General features: G+C 39.3%; 1 protein-coding gene across 1 annotated transcript in view; it reads left to right on the forward strand.

The window, feature by feature from the left end:
• Window positions 1–21,256, forward strand: part of TMC2 (transmembrane channel like 2) — a 64,976-nt gene extending 43,720 nt beyond the window's left edge. The window contains exons 13-18 of the mRNA XM_043967503.1: window positions 1,316–1,383; window positions 2,266–2,505; window positions 6,233–6,358; window positions 10,421–10,499; window positions 12,958–13,075; window positions 21,030–21,256. Of these exons, the coding sequence (XP_043823438.1) occupies window positions 1,316–1,383; window positions 2,266–2,505; window positions 6,233–6,358; window positions 10,421–10,499; window positions 12,958–13,075; window positions 21,030–21,256 (858 nt within the window). The remainder of the gene's footprint in view (window positions 1–1,315; window positions 1,384–2,265; window positions 2,506–6,232; window positions 6,359–10,420; window positions 10,500–12,957; window positions 13,076–21,029) is intronic.
• The last annotated feature ends 1,001 nt before the right edge of the window (window positions 21,257–22,257 follow it).

The following is a 22,257-nucleotide window of genomic DNA, read 5'->3' on the forward strand; positions in this document are numbered from 1 at the left end:
CAAGTCTACCACCAGTACATCAATGTGTCTGTTCTCCCACAGCCTCTCCAATATTTATCATTTCCTTTTTTGGTCAACTTTGCCAGTATTGTATGAGTATAAGTATGAGATGGAATCTCTGAATTACATTAATTTTCATTTCTCTAATTGGTCGTGATTTAGAGCTTTTTTTCACATAGCTACATAACCTGTTTCTTCCCTCGAGAGCTGTCTATTCCTATCTTTAGACTATCAATTGGGTTATGGCTCTTATTCCTAAATTCTTATATATATGAAGCCATTCCTTTTCTAGATTGGAGCACTGTGTTGGGCAGTTGCTAAATATCATTTTTAGCTTTTAAAAGCAAGACCTGGTTTTAACATGTCTACCACACTTCAGGAATTTTGTCAGACTAGAGACTTAAGAGCTATAAAAGAATTAAATCAAAGCAAAAGCCCTGGTGCTCTTTAATGAAGGCTTTGGATTGTGGTCATTTCTTCCTTCTTTTTTTTTGGCTAAATTTTCCCCCTTCTTAACTTAGCTTCTTCCTCCACTACTCCCCATGAATCCCTTCCTTGGCTTCTTGAGAAGTATAGCCCTTAAGGAAGCCCATTCTTGAATCCCTCCTTCCTCTTTGCTCTTAGATACTTTGCAAAATACACAATATGGTGAAAAAATTCAAAACAAAAAGAAAAACTGTAAATAATGGTCAATTCACTGCCCTCCCTGGTAGGGTTCACAGATGTTTTGATGCTAGAAAATGCAAGTATTCTGTTTGTTTTTCAAAGGTCTTCTTTTCACATCTCACAATTTAATGAATGAGATTCATCCACCTATTGTATTTACTGGACTCACTCTTTGTTTTCTCCAAGGCACATTTACAAGGGTAGGAGAAATAAAGACAATCCTCTATCTTAGTTCCCCAGGAGATGACCAAACGAAAGCAAAGAGACTGAAAGGGATTATTTTGAAACTACAGCCCATAATAAAAGCAAATTCCATTTTCTTTTTTCACAAGAGGAGCCTAGTCAGGCAAGATACACGTGTTAACTAACTGCTTCCTGTGTACCAGAAAATATGCAAAGTGCAAGGGATACAATGAAGGACAAAAAATTATCTTTGGCCTCAAGGAGTTTATATTCTAATAGCCAGTACTGTTTAGCTTTAAGAACATATCCCAGTGGGGGGATGCTGGTAATAGCTACCAGCTTCAGTTGGCTTTCAATACCAACAGTCTGGTTGATATAAATTCTATATAACTTCAGCTTGGACTACAGCTAACCACTATTTGATCTCATTTAATTATGCTTCCCCCTCTTTCTCCTTCTTGGGCAGCCCTCATACTCAGAGTTTGACATTAGTGGAAATGTGCTGGGTTTGATCTTCAACCAAGGAATGATCTGGTGAGACACTTCTTTAGTTTTTAGGGGGCAGCTGCTTTGAGGAGGTAAGATATTTGAATTGTATCCCTGATTCAATCACAATGATGTCAGTGTGAATGATGATAAGAATCTACTCATTTATATAGCATTATGTGATCAAAGTCAAATCAATTCACCTCTATGGACCTCAGTTTCCTCAACTCTAAAATTATTTTAGGATTAGACAATCTAAAATACTTCTGAATTTTCACATTCAATGATTCTATGTCACCTTCCCACTTGGTCTCATCTGGCTCTCTGGACTTTCTCCACATGGCTCAAGCAGGTGTCCATTTCCCCAAAGAAATACCAGCCACTCTGGTTGCACACTCATGCTATTTTCTTTAGCAAAATCCTCTTGCCTGAACAGAAAAGTGTTAATATATGAGACTTTGATATGAGCATTAGTGATTGGCTTGTCTTCTTTCTAAATGACCTACTTAAAAGAAAGACTATAGAAGGGAATCAGTTGTTCCTTCCAGATGCCCTTCTGAATTTTTAGAAGTTCTAGGAGAGAAATATTAGTCATTAGCCTTTGCCCTTTATTTAAAGGACTCAAATAATCTTCTGAAGACCAACTTCATTTTATGTAAGTAGAAACTCAGATGAGAGATGGAGTAAATTGTCAATGGTCAAACAGCTAAGCAATAGAGAGGCTAGGATTGAAACTCAAGTCTCCTGATTCTCAGTCTATCATCTTCTCCTCTCTGCCTTATTTCCTCTCTCACTTGGTTGGAGATTTCTAAAACTGGAAAATGGAATGAGTGGAGCACTCCAACTCCTCCCATTACTATCAAAAGACTCCCTTCGTCCAACTCTTCCTGTTCCCTTCTGTTTATGTTTGCTATTGTTTTTCTTTTTCAGGATGGGCTCCTTTTATGCACCTGGACTAGTTGGCATTAATGTACTACGCTTATTGACCTCCATGTATTTTCAGTGCTGGGCAGTCATGAGCAGCAACGTCCCCCACGAACGGGTTTTCAAGGCCTCCAAATCAAACAATTTTTACATGGGCTTATTACTTCTGGTCCTGTTTCTCAGCCTGCTGCCAGTGGCTTATACCATCATGTCCCTGCCACCTTCTTTTGACTGTGGACCATTCAGGTATAGTGCATGCATATGTGTACAACAGCAGCAGCAGCAGCACTCAAACTTTGGTTTTATTTGATCAAGTCCATAGCTTGGGTCCAGACTTGAGAAAGAGCATTCCGCTCCAGTCAGAACCCTTGAGATAGAGTGCCAGCTTAATCACTTAATCTCTATATGTCTCAGTTTCATCATCTGAAATGGAATAATAATCCTTACCCTCAGGGGATCTTAAATGCTGCTAATTACCACAAGGATTAGGAAAAAAAGAAGAAAATATGACAGGGAGGAAGGGGGATGGGTTTAATGTCAGAGGGCCCAAGGTCAAATCCAAGCTTTGCCACTTAGTGACTTGGGTTACCTCTTACAAGTTACTACTTCTTTGGGCCTCAGTTTGCATACTTATAAAATAAGATTAACTTCCCCAACTTCTGTTTAGAAGTGGTAAACTATGGGTATAGAATACTATATACAACACTGGACTTTTCCAAATTGTTATTTAATTGTGTTGAATGTTTTTTTGCCTTTATTTGTTTGTCATTGTTGTTTTTATGGGAATGACTCTCTGGGAAGGGAAGGAATATATCAGGAAATGTTAGTGGTATAAAAGATACCACATAATCTTTTTTTTAATGAGATGACTTTTAAATTAACTTCCATTTCCTACTCCTATCAAATAATATTTTCTATTAGCACACTACTTAGCACATAGTAGGCACTTAATGAATGTGTATTCCCTTCCCTTTCCCCTATAGAAGATAATCCCCATGTAGATGAATATGGCGTTCTGGAAAGACAGAGGGCTAGATTGACTACTTTGTAAACAATTCAATTCAACCAACATTCATTAAGCACCTACTATGTGTATGACACAGTCCTAGGTGCTAGGAATGCAAAGACAAAAACAAAATGTCTCAGTTCTCAGGGAGTTTCCATTTTAAACCCCACCGCAGTGCTCAGAGTACCATAAAGGAGGCTTCTATAGGATCCACGGTGGAAGGTTCTCTAAGGAAGGTGGGCTGGGGTAAAGACGATTTATAACCTGTCAGAAAGCACCCACAATTTGCACATCAGTCATCAGCTTTGACCAACACTAAGTTGGATAAAATAGGGGGGAGGGGGATGGCAGGACACTGTGTTGGTTAAATACAGCTGGAGATTTGGCTCGCCCTGCGACAAAGCTTGACTGGCTCAAGCCCAGTACACCTCTGCTTCCCTAGGAGCATTTCTTCCCATGTTTCTGCCTTGGCACTGGCTGACCCTGGTATGCTAATCAAGCCCTAATTGGATGCAGAGACACAACATCTTGTCTGAGTCAGAGAAAGGCAACAAATCTGGACAAATTAGACCTCTGGTTGCGTGGTCCTGAGCTTTTGCTAATGAACAAAGCACTAGCTAGGAAGCTGCTGAGGGCTTAAAGAAATGTCCCTGGCATCAGCTTGCTAGATCAACTATTATACTCCAGGGCATACTTAGTGGCTTCTGTACATGAGACAGAATCAGAATTTCAAGAATATAGTTTGGATTCTGAATTAATTTTTAATTTGATTATACTGTTTTGGGAGATGAAGAGAAGTGGAGCAGGCATGCCATTTACAAATCAAATCTCTCACACTTTGTGCCTTTGTGACATGATATTTACTAGTAAGAAAATACCATTGATTCTGCCCATGCAAATGTAGCCTAGTTTTTTTATCTTTGGTGCTAATAAAGGAAATGGAGAAAGTGAGCAGGGAGATCTAATACTGTCCCCCACACCTTGTTTTAGACCATAAATTCTGCCTACCTTTCTATTTCATTATTTGCTTAAACCATGAACAAGGAGAAAAATAACTGGCTGAATACTATTTCATTGCCATTTCATTCTATTAGTTTATAAGCTCCTTGTAAGTAGAGATTTCATTATTCTTTATATTTTTAACCCAAGGGCCTAGCACAGTGCCTGAAACATAATGGGTGTTTAATAAATGCTTTCTGATTGATTAATTTCCTTTCTATCTCCTGCCCACAGCTTTGTAGAAGTTCTAATGGCAAGTGAAAGAAAGTTGGGGTTAGGGGTGGGAGGAGAGAGAAAGGGCTACAAAAATCCATAAATCTGATAATCAGCTTCTCACTAAAAGGCAAAGGCACAGTCTAGACCCCTGGACTGAAGACTGGCAAAGGAGTCAGGAAGCCTCAGGTCTATGCCACTTCCACTACTGGCCCTATGGAGTCAACTTGGACATAGTCCTTTATCATTATAAGTTGTCCCCTCTGTATAACTGAGATAATAATGTTGAAAAAGAACGTTTTCAGGAGGATATCTGAAAAGTGTGGGTATAAAGCAAAGTATAAAATGAGGAGACATCTGTTCACCTAAAAGGTATACCAGTGATGGAAGATGTCCAGCATAATGACCAAACAGGATTCCACATATATGTTGAGTTCCTTCAAGTGCTCCTATTCATATAATCAATTCCAGTTGCACTAATTCTATCAAACCCAAACATACTCCAAAGCCTCCTTAGTGAAATCCACAACAATGCAAAAGACTTGGCCATTCACACTAGAAAAAAAAAGTGGATGAAAAATGTGTATGCCCCAAACCATGACATAATCCAGAGCAGGAAGCCCATCAAGCCCTCTCAAAATACATATTTTAGGCAGACTTTGCATATGGACAAGTATGAAAATTCTGTAACAAATCAGGTTGGATAACATTTTAGAAGGCGTGATACTTACAATGATCCTAAATATTCTGTTGTTGTCAAAGTCCATCTCTTTAATGCTACCATTCACATGATGGTCCTGTATGATTCTGGTCAAATTAGTTAACTTCTCTCAACCTCAGTTTCCTCATTTGTCAAACAGGGATAATAATAGCACCTACCTCAAAATGTTAATGTGAGAATTAACTGATATAACATATATAAAATACTTTGCAAACCTTAAAGAGCTTTATAAAAATTAGCTATTAACTATTATATTGAAATGTTCAAGATTTTAAAAATAAACAGGAGGGAGTATAAAGACACAAACTTATGAGAACAAACTGAGATGACAGAGAAGTATACAAGTATGTAAGAGAATCAAGAGAAGATCTAGCTAGAAAAAGTTAACAAGTATTTATTGAGGAGTCACCATGTGCCAGGCACTATGCTAAGCATTATAGTCAGAAATACAAACAAAAAGAAAGGCAGTCCCAACTCTCAAGGAGCTTACACTCTAATGGCAGAAGACAGTACATAAAGGGAGCTCAAAAGCAGTAGACAGATACCAACACTGAGGCAGGGAGGCAAAGTCTAGTGGGTGCAGGATCTCCTGTCTGGGCTCTTCCTCAAAATGGAGATGCTGGGAAGAACTCACCAATGGTAGAATGGGTGTGCAAGGGTAGAAGAACAGTAAAATACATTATGGAAAAAAAGGAGGAGAAACAATAAATAAATAAATATGTTAATGTATGATTGTTGAGAGTTCAATATGTTATGATAGGTATAGAACATGAATCTATGGGAAAGGAAAGCAGAAAAGATGGATATTAACTAAAAATTATGTTTGAAGTTCTATAAAAAGTATGATTTACACTAATAGTCTTCCTCTGAGCAAATAGTCTATTTCTCTGCCACATTAGCAATGGGACTTGACTATTATATATTGAGAGGAGTAACACAGCTTTAAATAGCAGGAACACAATGGCTATTTATATAAATCACAATGCTGATAAAAGAAATTGATGTGTGGCTGACCAGTCCTCTCTTCTTCCCAGTGGGAAAAACAGAATGTATGATGTGATCCAGGAAACCATTGAGAATGATTTCCCAACCTTCGTTGGCAAGATCTTTGGTTATATAGCCAATCCAGGCCTGATCATTCCTGCCATTCTACTCATGGCGTGAGTTGGGTGTGGACCCTGTCTACTTGCATGCCAGTGTGACTTAGTCTTTTCTCTGCAGGTTATATAACAATTACAATATTTTTTGGAAACACTGCTTGTCTCATATTCTTGGTTCCCAAGATACACTTTAGACAAATCAGTTTCTCTCTCAGCTCCAAACTTCACGAAAAGGCAAGAAGAAATTTGGTCTCCTATTTGGCAATCCCCACAGGATTTCTCACCGGAGAATAAGAAAAGAGAGGTGAATTCAAAATAATGATGGCTAAAATACTCCTATCCTGGTGACATGAAAATCCCTTCTTTCAGAGTCAACTCCTTTGTTGAGTTTGTATGGCACCTACCCCAATAAAACCAGCCTATGATGGAGCTATGCACAGAAGGATGGAGCCCTTTAATTATCTTTATCTTTTTATTCTTGGCCTGCACTTCATAAATAGGACATCACTGAGTGGAAAAAATTAGATCCTACTGAAGTTATACAACCATGTCTTGATCATCCATAGCAATTATTTTTTTTAATGGCTGGCCATACAGCACCCTCTACCCTCTTTTTTCTTCTAACTCACACAGACCACCATATGCCAACCTCTTTGTGTATATTTGTGAAATGCAAATAGATGCTAACATCAATTTAAGTAAAACATGATTCAGTCAGTCACAATGACAACCAGAAACAGTTATAAATGACTTCTTACCTGGGGATAATTGATTATCCACATAAGAATACCCCTTCTTGATATGAATAATCTATTTTGGATTGGGCCTTCAGGACCTTGAACTTTAAGTATTTATGTTTAGCTTTATTTGTTATTATCTGTAAAGAATTTTTCCTTCTTCCTGAGTCATTCTTATTGTCATCCCACACTTACACTTGCGCAAAGGTAAATTGTCTCTACCCTTTCATCATTCCAGTGATGCAGTTCCACACTGCCCCCAGTCTTCTCCCCACACTTCTTGCTATCCACAAATGATCCCTTTACTTCCAGTGGTTTTACTGCAACTGCTTTATTGAAAAGCACAATGTTCTTCCATACTCTTTGAAGTGCATCTCCAGGACTTTCAAAAGAGAGCCTTTTAGAAGGCAATTGAAAGTCAGTACCAAGGACAGCACACCCAACAAGGTAGAAATTCTCTCAGGACCCTGAGGCCAGATTGTGAAAAGCAATTCCAACAAGTCATAACCTTTCTTGCCTCGTGATTCACTTTCCAGTAATGCTTTAATGATGGGTGTCCAGTGAGGCCATGGTGGTGAAATGGCATTAGCTGAATCCAAAGAAAGATTGGACTTTGGAAATAACAACAAAGGGAAGAAATACACTGAATAGTACCTTAGCTAGCCTAAACAAATGAAACCACCTTTGTCTCAGAAAGAAAGTAGAAGAGACCACCAAGCAGAAGGGCTTCCCGTCACTATGGTACCAACTCTGTTCTCTACTAACAATTTACCCAGAGATGTGACCATTAGGAAGATGTAGCCCAGGTTACAGCCTACAGATGCCTTCCAACCTCATTAGCACACCTTACAATAGTTTAAATGCTGGGGGAATGATTATTAAGCATATATTTTTTAATTGTACATTCCGGGGTCCAGTGCTGCCCAGCAAAAAGAGGCATTGGGTACAAATACTAGAGACTTGTGCTACCAATAATTAAAAGGGTTGAGAGTAGTTCAGTACTTAAATTGCCCTGCAGCCTTGAGGAAGTCACTTAACTCATTCATTTCAGTATCTCCATCTGCAAAACAGACATAATATTTACTTATCAGAGAGCTATGAGAAAACAGGATAAAGTTAATGACTGAGTTTGGGAAACAGAAATTTGATCACGGTGTCTAACAACGGCGAATATCCCAGAATGTAGTAGATAATAGAAGACACAGCATTTCAAACTGATGAGATCACTTGCTTTGGGGGAAGCCTCCAGATTCAAACATGGCTAGATTAACACTATATTTAATGAATTGCTTAATCAATTGGAAAAAAAACAACTTGATCAACAACATCAAACTCCCCCCCAAAAAAATCCTGGAGAACTCAACCAAGGAACTGTATTGGAATTGGAGCATTATTATAAACCAAATTGGTACCCACAATTGTCTGGATATAACAATGCTCCACAAAAATTGAAGAACTATGTTTTTAATAGATCATGCTGATTTTTCATAGCCCCTCCAAACTAGGTGGAATGAAACGTTTTCCAAATATAGAGACATAGTAGAAGAAATAAAAGATGTGGCAACAGGAAGGTACAGATATAAAATCTCTAGCTACTACAGTTGTCTCAAAGATGCCTGAAGTGAGTCTACAGAAGACAAGTTTGCATCCCAATACTCTCATTCACTTCCAAAAATCAGTCATGTTAGCCACTCGTGTTGGTACATAAATCATAAAGAGTAATAATAGCATTTGCATATCACTTTAAGGTTTGCAAAATTCTTTACAAATATCTCTTTTTTTTTTTTTTAGTGAGGCAGTTGGGGTTAAGTGACTTGCCCAGGGTCACACAGCTAGTAAGTGTTAAGTGTCTGAGGCCGGCTTTGAACTCAGGTACTCCTGAGTCCAGGGCCAGTGCTCTATCCACTGCGCCATCTAGCTGCCCCTTACAAATATCTCTTTTGATCCTCAAACAACCCTAGGCAGTAGGTACTATTTTGATTCCCATTTTACAGATGAGGAAACTGAGGTAAATGGAGGTTAAGTGACTTGCCAAGGGTCAGACAGCTAATACATACCTGAGGCTGAATTTGAACTCAGGTCTTCCTGACTCCAGGTCCAGCACTCCATCCACTATACCACCTGTCTTAGGGTCATTTCAAACCAAGCTCATCACCCAAAAAAAAGAAATGAATGAAATAATAATAATAATAATAATTCCTCACATTTTATATAGGGCAATATGTTTGCAAAGTGCTTGATGTGTATTATCTCATTTAAACTAAAAAGATACATATTCTTCTCTGTGGACAAACTCAGGGGCAAGGGGGCCAGACTGGGGAAGGCCAGGTGGTGAATGGATAGAGCACAGGGCTTAGAAACAGGAAGACCTGAGTGCAAATCTTGCCCCTTACTAGCTTTGTGACCTTGGACAAATGCATTATCTTCTCAACTTCAATTTCTTCCTCTAAAGCTGGTATCCCCAATGGGTCAAGAGTGATCTACCAGTTACCTAATTTTACCTTGGTCATTTCTAAGCTAACTACTACCATGTTATTCTGAACTGGTCCTGATTCAAGCCAGTCCCTTGGTAGTTTGTTTAATATTAGAATTAAATCAGATACATATAAGTCATTTGACTATTATCCAAAGGAGACATGTAGCCATAGCATGAAAAGAACCTTCAATACGAACTGAGGATGCTCTGAGTTGGTTCAGCCAACTGAATCACTGCCTGCCTCTGAGTCAGCCACCTTGTTCCATCGGCCAAGTGCAGCTAGAGCTCCTCATTTGTTGTTTTTGTTTGTTTGTTTTACCAGGAAGTGATATCAACAGCTTAATCCCTTAGTCCCCCTGACCCAATCCAGTCTCAGAGATGGTTTCAATACCTTTTGAAGAAAAGCCAGCCTAACTTTCATGGGAGAAAGAGGTTAGAGTATTGCTCTAAGAACATGTGTGTTGCTCTTCCATTAAAACGTGAGCTCCTTGTGGGTAGGGATAATGTATTTGCCTTTCTTTATATTCTTAGCATAGTACCTGGCACACAATTGTTTAAAAAATGTTTATTGAATCCATCAATCAATCAATGAATCTCTATGGCTCAAGAAGTTTTAGAGTGAGGTTAGGAACACCACACACCTTCATGTTTCCCACCCTCCAACACTCACTGATTTCTTCTCTCTTGGGTCACTGTCGCCACCCCGTACCACTCAGAAGCATCAATATTCTTTTCCACTTATGGAAATAATTTTTTAAAGTCTTTGGGGGAAGTAAAAAGTACTTCTTTCTCATCAATACTGTAGAGATTCCATGCTCTGCCTCCTGGATTCTTAGGAAACTGAGCAGCATTGAACCTTGTCTGTGATTATCTCCAAAGGTGATTGAACCACATTTTTATCTTTTGCAGGTTGGCTATCTACTACCTGAATTCTGTTTCTAAAGGCCTTGCACGAGCCAATACACAGCTGAGGAAGAAAATCCAGGCAGTGAGTAGAATGAGTATTCTTTCCTGAACAGTAAAGGGATGGTTTCATTCATTTTCTTTTTTTCTTTCTCTTTTTTTTTTTGGTGGGGCAATGAGAGTTAAGTGACTTGCCTAAGGGTCACACAGGTAGTAAGTGCCAAGTGCCTGAGTCTGGATTTGAACTTAGGTACTCCTGTATATCCAGGACTGGTGCTTTATCCACTGTGCCACCTAGCTGCCCCCTGAATTCATTCATTTTCTTTTTCTTTTTCTTTTTCTTGGTGAGGCAATTGGGGTTAAATGACTTGCCCAGGGTCACACAGCTAGTGTCAAGTGTCTGAGGCTGGATTTGAACTCAGGTCCTCCTGAATCCAGGGCCAGTGCTCTATCCACTGTGCCACCTAGCAGCCCCTCATTCATTTTGGGTTTTGTTTTTGTTTTTGTTTTTTGCGGGGCAATGGGGGCCAAGTGACTTGCCCAGTGTCACACAGCTAGTAAGTGTCAAGTGTCTGAGGCCGGATTTGAACTCAGGTCCTCCTGAATCCAGGGCTGGTGCTTTATCCACTGCACCACCTATCTGCCCCCCTCATTCATTTTCAAAATAGATTTGTTGCATGAGCCCAGATAGATTATTCATAACAGGGGCAGCTAGGTGGCACAGTGGATAGAGCACCAGCTCTGGAGTCAAGAGGACCTGGGTTCAAATCCAGCCTCAGACACTTGACACTTCTGAGCTGTATGACCCTGGGCAAGTCATTTAACCCCAATTGCCTCACCAATATATATATAAAACGATAAGTTTGTCTAGCATTTATATAGTAATTTCAGGTTTGTAAATCACTTTATATGTTATCTCATAACAAGCCTGTTAGGTGAATGCTATTATTATCCTCGTTTTACAGATGAGGAAACTGAGGCTGAAAGAGATCACACAACTAATAAGCATCAAGAGGAGGATTTGAACTCAGGTCTGACTCCAAGTCCAATACTCTCTCCACTGTACCACCCAGAGTTAAATCAAAGAATTAACTCCCTTGAAACCAAATCTCAAGTTCAGCATCAAAAAAAGAAATTAGCATTTACAGTGTTCAATAGCATTCATTCATATATAGGGGCATTTGGGGGTTAAGTATAATTATGGTAATGATTTATAATAAGTGAGAATATTAGCTCATACCAAATTAGAGTGGAATTACAATGAATTCACAAAATATGCATACATGATAAATTCATAACCCCAGCAATTCAGTCTGATTAAAGTTAATCCTGTGAATTATACTGCAAGGAAAGTATGTTGCCATAATAATAGATTACTTAATCTTCAGAGCCCAACTCATCTGCTGGACCTCACACCAAGAAATAGCCCACCACCCCACTCCATCCTCTCCACCTCCCAACCCACCATTTGCCCTGCCTAACATTAACAACTGACCTTTATATAGTAAGTCAAGGTTGAGAAAGTGTTTTATATACATTATGCCACTTTACTCCACAAGCATTTATTAAGTGCCTACTATGTGCAAGGTGCTAGAGATACAAAGACATGGCAACATATGTGTTGCAACACACACACACATATATATGCTGATACACACATATACATACATGTGTGTATATCCCTGTCTTTGCTTTGTATCTCTGGTACCTTGGACATTTCCTTGAGGGAAACAAATATGCACACTCACAAATATAAACATATGTAAATTCCTTGAGGGAAATTACATGTATATGTATGTATGCATATGTATATATACAAACACATATACATATACATATATATATATAACCTTCCAAGGGAATTGAAGAACCGTTTTATCTTTTGCAGATAATATAGTTGCATATTTTATAGGTATATTTTTATGTTTCATATATATTCATTTCCCTCAAGGAGTTTACCTATATGTATTTGTTTATGTATATATGTAATATCGATTAATAAACATCTATTAAGTGACTGCTATGAGCTTCCTCACCCTTCTAACCAAAACTTCTTTTAGATCATAAAGTAGCTTTCTGCCCTCCCTTTATTATGCAATAAACTACTAATAATACCTACCCATAGCATCAATAACTTAGAGTATTTCATATAAGTTACCAAAGAAATTAAACTATAGTCCCTGCTCTTATGGATCTCACCCATCCCATCCCACTCCCACCCCCAATCGCCTGTGCCCTATCCCCCCCACCCCCCCATTTTGTATCACAGAGGTCACTAATGAGGCAGCTAGGTGACACACTGGATAGAGTCCTGGACCTAGAAGCAAAAAAAAAATCTGATTTCAGATCTTCCCTGAGCAAGTCATTTTGCCTCTTTTCAACTCAGTTTCCCACATCTGTAAAATAAGGATAATGTTAACACCCAACTCCTAGTATTATCATAAGTTAAAATAACATATTTGTAAAGCAATGTGTAAACACTAAAAGTGCCATTTAAGCTCTAGTTGTTGTTATTGTGGTTGCTTTCATCATCATTCCTGCAGCTCCGAGAAGCTGAGAAGACAAGCAAAAGCATCAAAGCCAGTGCAGCCATGAAAAACTTACAAGACACATTCACAAACCACTTCAAGAATATGAACCAGCTCCAAACCACTGAAGAAGGTGAGCAGTACTAGAATCCCACCTTCCCCTTCCATTCTGAAACCATTCAGACCATGAGCTGACGGAGGGTGGAGACATCTGTTCATTGAAGTGTCTGGGTGGTATTGGGTGAGGCTTATGAGAGGGATGATTAGATGCCGAAAGTGTCAATACTTAAGCATTTAGATATTCTTTCACTTCCTTGTAAGACACTTATTCTGGTCTTTTTGACTCACCACACACCAGAATATAGGCTCTCTTTATGCCCTGAAACTTGAGCATTGTATAACTAGGTCCTGATTAGTGGGAATGATTAGTTCCATGAAGTAGCCGAGTGTATTCAAACTATTTAAAGTTATAATCATGAAAAATATGATGAGCAATTCCAATCTGCTGGACATATATGCCATGCACATTCCAATAATGCAACCACATATTCACAGTAATTAGGGCCCTGCTATATAAGGGAAAGAGCCAGATTTAGAGTAAATCCCATCTCTAACACATAAAAATTCATGTGACCAGGGGCAAATTGTTCAGCTTTTCTGCAGCTGTTTCCCTGTTTCTGAAATGTGGATAATAGTCCCAGTTGTTTGTCCTTTGCTCTCGAAAAGGACCATGACTTGGATTTAAGTGAGGGAGGAGATGGCTCTCCTCCAGAGCCAATCTGAGTCCAATGGCAAGATAAATATCAGGATGACTGGACATGGCCCCATATGTTTAAGGCAATTGGGGTTAAGTGACTTGCTCAGGGTCACACGGCTAGTAAGTATCTGAAGTGAGATTTGAACTCACATCCTCTTGATTCCAGGGCCAGTGCTCTATCCCCTGCACCAACCTAGCTGCCCCAATAATAATCCCAGTAATTCTTCCTCAATGGGTTGTCGTGAGGCCCCAAGGATATGATCATCATATGCTGCTTTGTAGACTGGAAAACACTGTCGAAATGCCAGCTATGATTATTACTCCCTTATTATTATTATTAGCATTCCCTCTTGTTCCCTATCTGTCCCACTCCTCACATGTTCTCAATGACCCATACATTTCAGTACAGATTTATTTATTTCAATACCTGCTTTATTTATTCCCTTTAACCAGCAAAGCACTCCAGACTCTGTTGACAGAAGAAAGCATTCACAGATGCCTTTAAAGCTCCCTTCAAAAGCACTGTGCAGGACTAGTCCCTTATGTATTGCTTTAGGGGAAATGAGCTCAAGAGTTTTCAGGGATGTCTAATGTGACTCCTCCATTGCATGGGAGCAGAGGACTGTGGGGTTTGGGGCAATAGTAGAGCTAAAGTGAAGCTTTGGATGGTTTACATAGTGGGGTTTCTTTATTTTCATGCTAAAGGAAGAGAAGCAGATGAAAATCAGGCACTTTCCCACACACACACACATTTCTTTCTCCTTTGAAAAGATAATAGTTCAGGGGCAGCTAGGTGGCACAGTGGATAAAGCACCAGCCCCGGATTCAGGAGGACCCAAGTTCAAAGCCAGCCTCAGACACTTAACACTTACTAGCTGTGTGACCTGGGCAAGTCACTTAACCCTCACTGCCCCGAGCAGAAAGAAAGAAAGAAAGAAAGAAAGAAAGAAAGAAAGAAAGAAAGAAAGAAAGAAAGAAAGAAAGAAAGAAAGAAAGAAAGGCAAGAAAAGATAATAGTTCAACTCAACAAATATTTATGAACTGCCTACTACACACCAGGCACCGTGCTTTGGACCACAAAGACAAAAAGGAAGAGTTGCTACTCTCAAGGACCTGACATACTACTAGACAAATATAATACACTTAAATAATCAAATACGGGGGGCGGCTAGGTGGCTCAGTGGATAAAGCACTGGCCCTGGATTCAGGAGTACCTGAGTTCAAATCCAGTCTCAGACACTTGACACTTACTAGCTATGTGACCCTGGGCAAGTCACTTAACCCCCATTGCCCCGCAAAAAAAAAAAAAAAATCAAATACTAGGTCATATGAAAAGGAGAAGAGTACTAGCAAATGGGATGGGGCAGGAGGAGGGGGGATCAGGAAAAATTTTAGGAAGAAGGTGGCCCCTAAGTGGAGTTGAACCTTGAAGAAAAAAACTCTAAGAGACGAAAATGATGAAAGAATATATTACAATTATGATGGATGGTTTGTGTAAATTCATGAAGCAGAAGATGAAACATTGAGTTCAGGGGGCCAGTAGTCTCCCAGTTTGGCTAGAATGTAGAATATAAGCTCAGGCTGGAAAGGTGGTTAGTTTGGAGCCTGCATATTCAGGGACTGCCTTTATTTGCTTTGTAAGAGCAACCTTCTTCTTTCAGCTCTTTGAAAAGGGAGCACTTGGGAAGGAGAAATAGAACTTTCTCATCACATTTCCCTTGGGGGAGGAGGAGAAGGCTGGAAATTTATGAGGTCAAAGTATGGCTTGGTAGCAGATTATTATTACAGCATATGAGAGACTGCCAAGTTGATTAGTGCTGGACATCAATACTCAATTGATAATACAACCTTCTACTGTGGTAACTGAATCTCATGAGGACATCTCTGATCATCCCAAGGCATCACAGGGCTCTCCACCAGCTCCAAACACCAATCAGCCATGCTAGCCCTGATGGGCAGCCAGATCTATTGTAAACTGTAGCAATTGTTTAATAATGCTTAGGCAGGTTAAGAATGGATATGAAGGGAAATAGCCCAACCTCATGAAAATCAATAGGGGTAACCATTGATTAGAGAGACCCAGAGTAGAGAAGAGATGGGCAACATTACTCTGAAACAATCCCTTCTGCTACCTCAGAACAAATGATGCCACTGCTGCTTACCTAGAGCTAATTAAAATATGTGGTAACTGAGGAAAAAATAGAGGTTAGTTCCATTCCTTTCACTAGCTACAGCAAACTCTGTAAGAGAGGCTGATTTTTTTTAAGTATGGGCTACAACCTTCTTTATATGGATAAATCAGAGTGTCCTCCAGCTCTGCTTCCCCAGAAATTATCCTAATTTCTGAACATAGAGTCCCAAGGCTGGGAGATGTTTACCTAAAACACTAAATGTTATCATAATTCCAAGAAAATATGATAAGTATCTATGTCATTCATTTCATGGTACTTGGCACTGTTGCTTCACCCATGCTCACTCCCAAAGCCTCTTTAAAACCACACACATCTAAACAAAGACAAAAAAAACAGCTAAGTGGAGATGGGATTTTTCAGGCACATGGACACCTGGATAAAGGGCTTATCCTGACTTGTCAAGGACCATCCTTATTTTGAAATCAGAGTAGGCTCTCTGCATATAGCCTCTGAACAAGGCACACAGGAAGAGAGAGGTCAGAGCCTTGGGAAGCTGATTGGCTGGCTCCACCTTTCCCATTTGTACCAAATATGAATCAAACCCATTGCAGTGATTTATTTTCTCTTACTTAACTTACATGGCCATGGCAACTCAGGGAAGAAAGAAAAACACAAAATGGCCTTCAGTCCTTCTGGAGTATTGACAAAGAACAAAGGTGGCATACAGTGCCAAGAATCACAAACTTTAGACTGTGATTAACTTACTGTTGGTACTTTCAATGTCACATCCTTGTCCAGTGACCAATCTATCAATCAACAATCATTATTAAGAAATTCTTATGTGGTAGGCACTGGGAATACAAAGACAAAACAAAAATGGGCCCTGCCCTCAAGAAGCTTACATTATAATAGAGGGGATGGCATAGATAGATAGATAGATAGATAGATAGATAGATAGATAGATAGATAGATAGATAGATAGATAGATAGATAGACAGACAGACAGATAGATAGATAGATAGAGGCATAGAGACATCCGATAGAAGATAACCTTAGAGGCGGAAGCATTAGCAGCTGGGGGTAGTAAGAAGGACTTACTGCAGAAGGCAACCAAAGCACAGACATAATAAGGAAAAAAATGAATCATATTAGTCTCAACAATTTCACTATGAATGAAACACAAGACAAAAAGAAGTTGTGCCCAAATGTAAAGGTGACTCATAGATTCTCCCTAAAGAAGCAAATAAAAGAAATGGTGGAATTGGTTTCCTCATGTATTCAAAGACAACAGATACATCATTTCACAGATACTTAGTCACCTGATGTTGCAGTGCTTGATAAGCATTTGCAAAAAGATCATCATGAAGATAATTGCAGCTTTTGAGATAACATCTATTGCAAAGGATAAAGAAATAGAGAAATTCAGGGGCAGCTAGGTGGCACAGTAGATAAAGCACCAGCCCTGAATTCAGAAGGACCTGAGTTCAAATCTGGTCTCAGACACTTGTCACTTACTAGTTGTGTGACCCTGGGCAAGTCACTTAACCCTCATTACCCTGCAAAAAAGAAATAGAGCAATTCAATAAAGAAGTTAATATACTCCTCAAATTAATAAATCTATACTTAATACTCATTGACTCTAAAGATGGGCAAAGGGAGGGAAGTAAAAAATATGTAGATAATATGGTTCAGGAACAAAAAAGGAAAGGTTCACAGATCTCTATGAAGAGAACTGGGAGTTGCCTAGGTGACAAGAACCAACTGACATCATAAAAATGAAATTAATTATAGTCTAATACACAAAAGCTGGTTAGTAAATGTAAGAGTCATTTCTGAATCAGCTATCTTCGATAATCAGACTACCAACTTCTTAGAGTGAGGATAAAAATCAATACCAAATTAGAGTAAGAATGAGAAAAAGAGGTATGATGTGTAATTAAAACTACAATCTGACTTAAGTTGGCTTATTAAAAGCTCATTTAAATTTATTTAAACAGTATTTTAAACACTAAAAAATGGGAAATGGATAAAAGAAGTCAATAGAGAAAATTATTTAAGGACATTTAATCTATATTAATCAATTATCATAACAAAACCAAAAGAGCATAGCTATTCAGTCAACAGACACTTAATTTCTTGCCAAACAGAGAACTATGACAAGCAAGAGCAGCACAAGCTTTTGATATAAACTCAATTGTAAAATCTTAAGAAGAAAAATGTTGAATTATGAGTAGTATTGCCTCATAAAATAGTGAAAAATAGTGGAGGGAAAAACAAACGTACAGAAAGCTTTGTGTAAGACCCAATAACCCCCAAAATATTTAAGGATGAGCCTGGAAGGACAACGGATGAAAAAATGTAAAAGATTCATCAAGATTTCTATAACAGGGGCAACTAGGTGGCACAGTGGTTAAAGCACCGGCCCTGGATTCAGGAGTACCTGAGTTCAAATCCGACCTCAGACACTTGATACTTATTAGCTGTGTGACCCTGGGCAAGTCACTTAACCCCCATTGCCTGAAAAAACAAAAAGATTTCTATAACAAATTATTCTTTTCCATCAATGGTGGTGGAACAACCACATTTAGCCTCTTCACATCATGGTCCATATTATTTATTCTAAGTGGAAGTAAAGATAACATTAAAGTAACCAAAGAAAAGAAAAGCAACTACACTAGAACAACCATCCACAGAGGAGGTCCATACTGAAGACAATATAAATTTGAGGGTGTTGACATATTGGTTCTCCAGGTAGTCAAAAGAGGAAAAGCTTCTGAATGACTGGGAAGGGAAATAATCACATTGTAATGGAAAGAATACTTGATTTAGGGACAGAGGACCTCAGTTTAAAACCTGGCTCTGCCACTTACAACTTGTATGACTGTAGGAAAGGCATTTAACCCTTCCAAACCTCAGTTCCTCATCTGTAATAAGTCAGTTAACAAATATTTATTAAGTGCCTACTGTGATGTTGAAAATCTAAATTGTGGTCGCCTTAAATCAGAAGCTTCAGCACCAGTCTAGCCTAGAGTTCCAGCCTGGTTGGGTTCTTCCTGAAGTCCTCCTCCACGAGCCTGCTTTAATCAGGAACTCACCAGCAAGCTGTTTGTGGAAGCTTTTTATAGATTTGGAACAGAGGCGGTCCTTACACACTGCTTCAAGGTGATTGGTTGGCGTCATCCAAATCCATTGGCTTTATCCAAATCCATTGGCTTTGAAGGTGTTCTCAAGTTGAGTTCACAGTCTAGTTTCTGAGAACAATGCCTTCTTAAGGGATAGCCAGGTGTGATTACAATCCAATTAACTTGAAGTAGGCTTAATCAGCAGTCAATCCACTCTCACTTGATTCAATCAGTATAGATTAATCTCCAGGTGGGTCTTTGAGTATCTGCTAAATCCCATTATTTCATCACACTACTATGCGCTAGGCACTACTCTAAGCCTTGGCAGGGATACAAAGAAAGGCAAAAGACAGTCACTGGCCTCAAGGAATTTACAGTCTAATGAAAGGACAACATGCAAATAACTGTGTACAAACAAAATATGCACAGGACAAATAGGAGATAATCAAGAGAAAGAAGGCACTAAAAATAAGGAGGATTGGGAAAGGCTTCCTTATAGGGTTTTAACTGAGAGCTGTAGAATGAACAATTGGACTACTTGGCCTCTCATTTCCCTTCCAATTCTACATTTATAAGTCTATGATTTAAATTTTTTGTTTGTTTGACACTAATTTTCTACAGCAGGCTACATCTTTATAGATTACAAAATTGACTGAAAGGTGAAAAATATATAAGATTTCCTGTGCTTGCTACTTGTTGACTATTAGAAATGTACTTGATGTGAATAAAGCAAAGTGCTGCCTCAAGCAAAAATGGTTTCTTCCAACAAGCTGCCCCCTGGGCCACATGATAAAAATCATACAAGATTCTCTTAAAGATGTAACAACAAGGATGTTTGCTTGACAAACCTCTGATCATTGATATCAATCAAGGCATAGGACAAGGAGAAGAATGTTCACCAAAGGTATTTGCCACTGTCTTGGAAGATGTCTAGCATAACGTCCAAATTAAACAATCATTCCCTATAGATAGCAAGGTCATCCAAATGCTCCTTTTTGCTGATAACATTGTGCTAATAGTACTAAGCCCTAGAACACTCTTAAATGAAATCCATGATGACTCAAAAGAGTTTAGCCTACTACTCACAAAGGAAAACATAAGTGAATTTGAAATGCCTCATTTCCAGATTGTAATATGCAATTGGATGGATAAACCATAGAGCTCGGTCTGTCCATGCATAGCTCTTAGGCATTGTGGAAGAACAACAAACTGGCATCATAATTGAATAAAAGGAGAAGAGTAGCCTGGATGATACATGAAAAATTACTTTTCATTTAAGTCCCAAGTTTTTTCCTGAAATAAAGGTCTATCTCTTTGGATCAATATTATTCTGGCTCAAATGAGATAATGTATTTAAAGTGTTTGACAAACTTGAATTATGGAATGTCAATTTTTTACTTTATGGTAGATGGGTAGGCTGTGGCATATTTAACAACAAAGAACTGGGCAGAAGAAAGCATATGTATCATAGGACCAGAGAAAAGGACTCAAGGACCAGGAGACAAATCAGTCATGTAATGAGAGCACATGATAACTAGTAGACAGAATGTAAGCTTCACTGGTATCTCTGTAAAGTCAAGATATACAGGAGGAGAGGGGCAACTAGATGGCACAGTGGATAAAGCACCAGCCCTGAATTCAGGAGGATCTGAGTTCAAATTTGGCCTCGGACACTTGATAGTTACTAGCTGTGTGACCCTGGGCAAGTCACCTAACCCCAATTGCCCCACCAAAAAAAAAAAGATATACAGGAGGAAGCCTAGAGCACAGGGGTCGACCCCCCTCCCCTGTGAAGGATCTGTGGGAAGGAATGAAAAGAAGTTGGAAATGTACGGAACATGTATATAGCATACAAAGGTATACAGAAAAAAATATGTGTAAGTATATTCAGGGAAGTGTGTTAAGCTTTATTTCATCAAACAGATCCAGGAGTGACCGACTTTCATAGTGTGTTATTTTAGTTTAAGGAAGGAGTGAAAATGAGGGGTGGGAAATGAGGGCAGGGAATGGTACACTAATTCTTATGTTTTTTAATCCTTTCATTAATTTCTTCTCTCTCCCATTAATTGTCTCAAGGAAACAAGTCAGAATCTGACATTCAAAACCACCCTAAGAAGAAAGAGGAGAAGGACACCAGAAATATCAGCTCTGGAAGAGGAACAATGCTACCAGCCACCCTGCGCCTAGCAGTAACCAGACCCCCTGGGCCAAGGTCTGGAACACCCCCAGTGGGGCAGCTTCAGCCCCACCTCCAGTCACCAGGATCATCCCCTGGAAAGGGAAAGGGGAACCTAGGACAATGACACGAAGAGAGAACTGGAGTGGAGAACAGTGGTTCTGAGGTGGAGTCCCTCCTGCTGCTGTCTTCCCATCACTCCACTCCACACACTCCTCCCATTTTCTTTTAAGAGGTTTGCTTCATTATTCCCCAGTCCAGGTTGCAGCAAAGTATGAAATGTGGAGGGACAATTATTCAATTTCATTTAAAAACAAATCTATGGTGGGGCAGCTAGGTGGCACAGTGGATAAAGCACAGGCCCTGGATTCAGGAGGACCTGAGTTCAAATCCAGATTCAGACACCTGACACTTACTAGCTGTGTGACCCTGAGCAAGTCACTTAACCCTCATTGCCCCACCAAAACAAAAACAAAAACAAATCTATAGTGCCTTCCCTCCCACCCCCAACCCCTAGTCTGGCCCTTTCTATATGTGTATGCTTCTTAGCTCCTTTGGGTTCAGTTAATCTAAGTTTAAAGCAAATGTTCACACCTCTAGGATTCCTTGAGAGTTCCATCCTTGGGGAATAGGAGCAGGATTGGGACTGGCCATTCTTGGCTCTCTCGGTGTGTATGCTCATGGAGGGGACAAAAGTACTGTGACCAAAAGTAGAGGAAAAGATGGTATCCAAAGATATTGACTTCACCAGCACAGATATCACCTCACTCTATCTCCTCCATGCATACATCAATCAATTAATCAGCATTTATTAAGTCCCTACTATGTGTTGGGCACTGTGCTCAGCACTTGGAATACAAAAGCTAAAAAAACAAAAACAATATAATCCCTGTTTTCAAAGAGCTTATATTTTATCTGAGGGGGGTACAATAGTCCCAGTTCTGGGGGAAGAAGTGCTGGGGGTAGTGGTCTGAAAGCAAAGAAAAAGGATCCGACACCAGCATGAATATCTCAGGGACATCAAGCAGCTGTCTTAACCTAAAGCACCTAGACCATGTTAGATGTAGGAATAGGTCTCTGCTCTCTTTCAACAGCTCTGACTGTGCACCATCTCACAGGACTGCTCAC

This window comes from Dromiciops gliroides, chromosome 5, assembly GCF_019393635.1.
Source record: "Dromiciops gliroides isolate mDroGli1 chromosome 5, mDroGli1.pri, whole genome shotgun sequence".
NCBI lineage: Eukaryota > Metazoa > Chordata > Mammalia > Microbiotheria > Microbiotheriidae > Dromiciops > Dromiciops gliroides.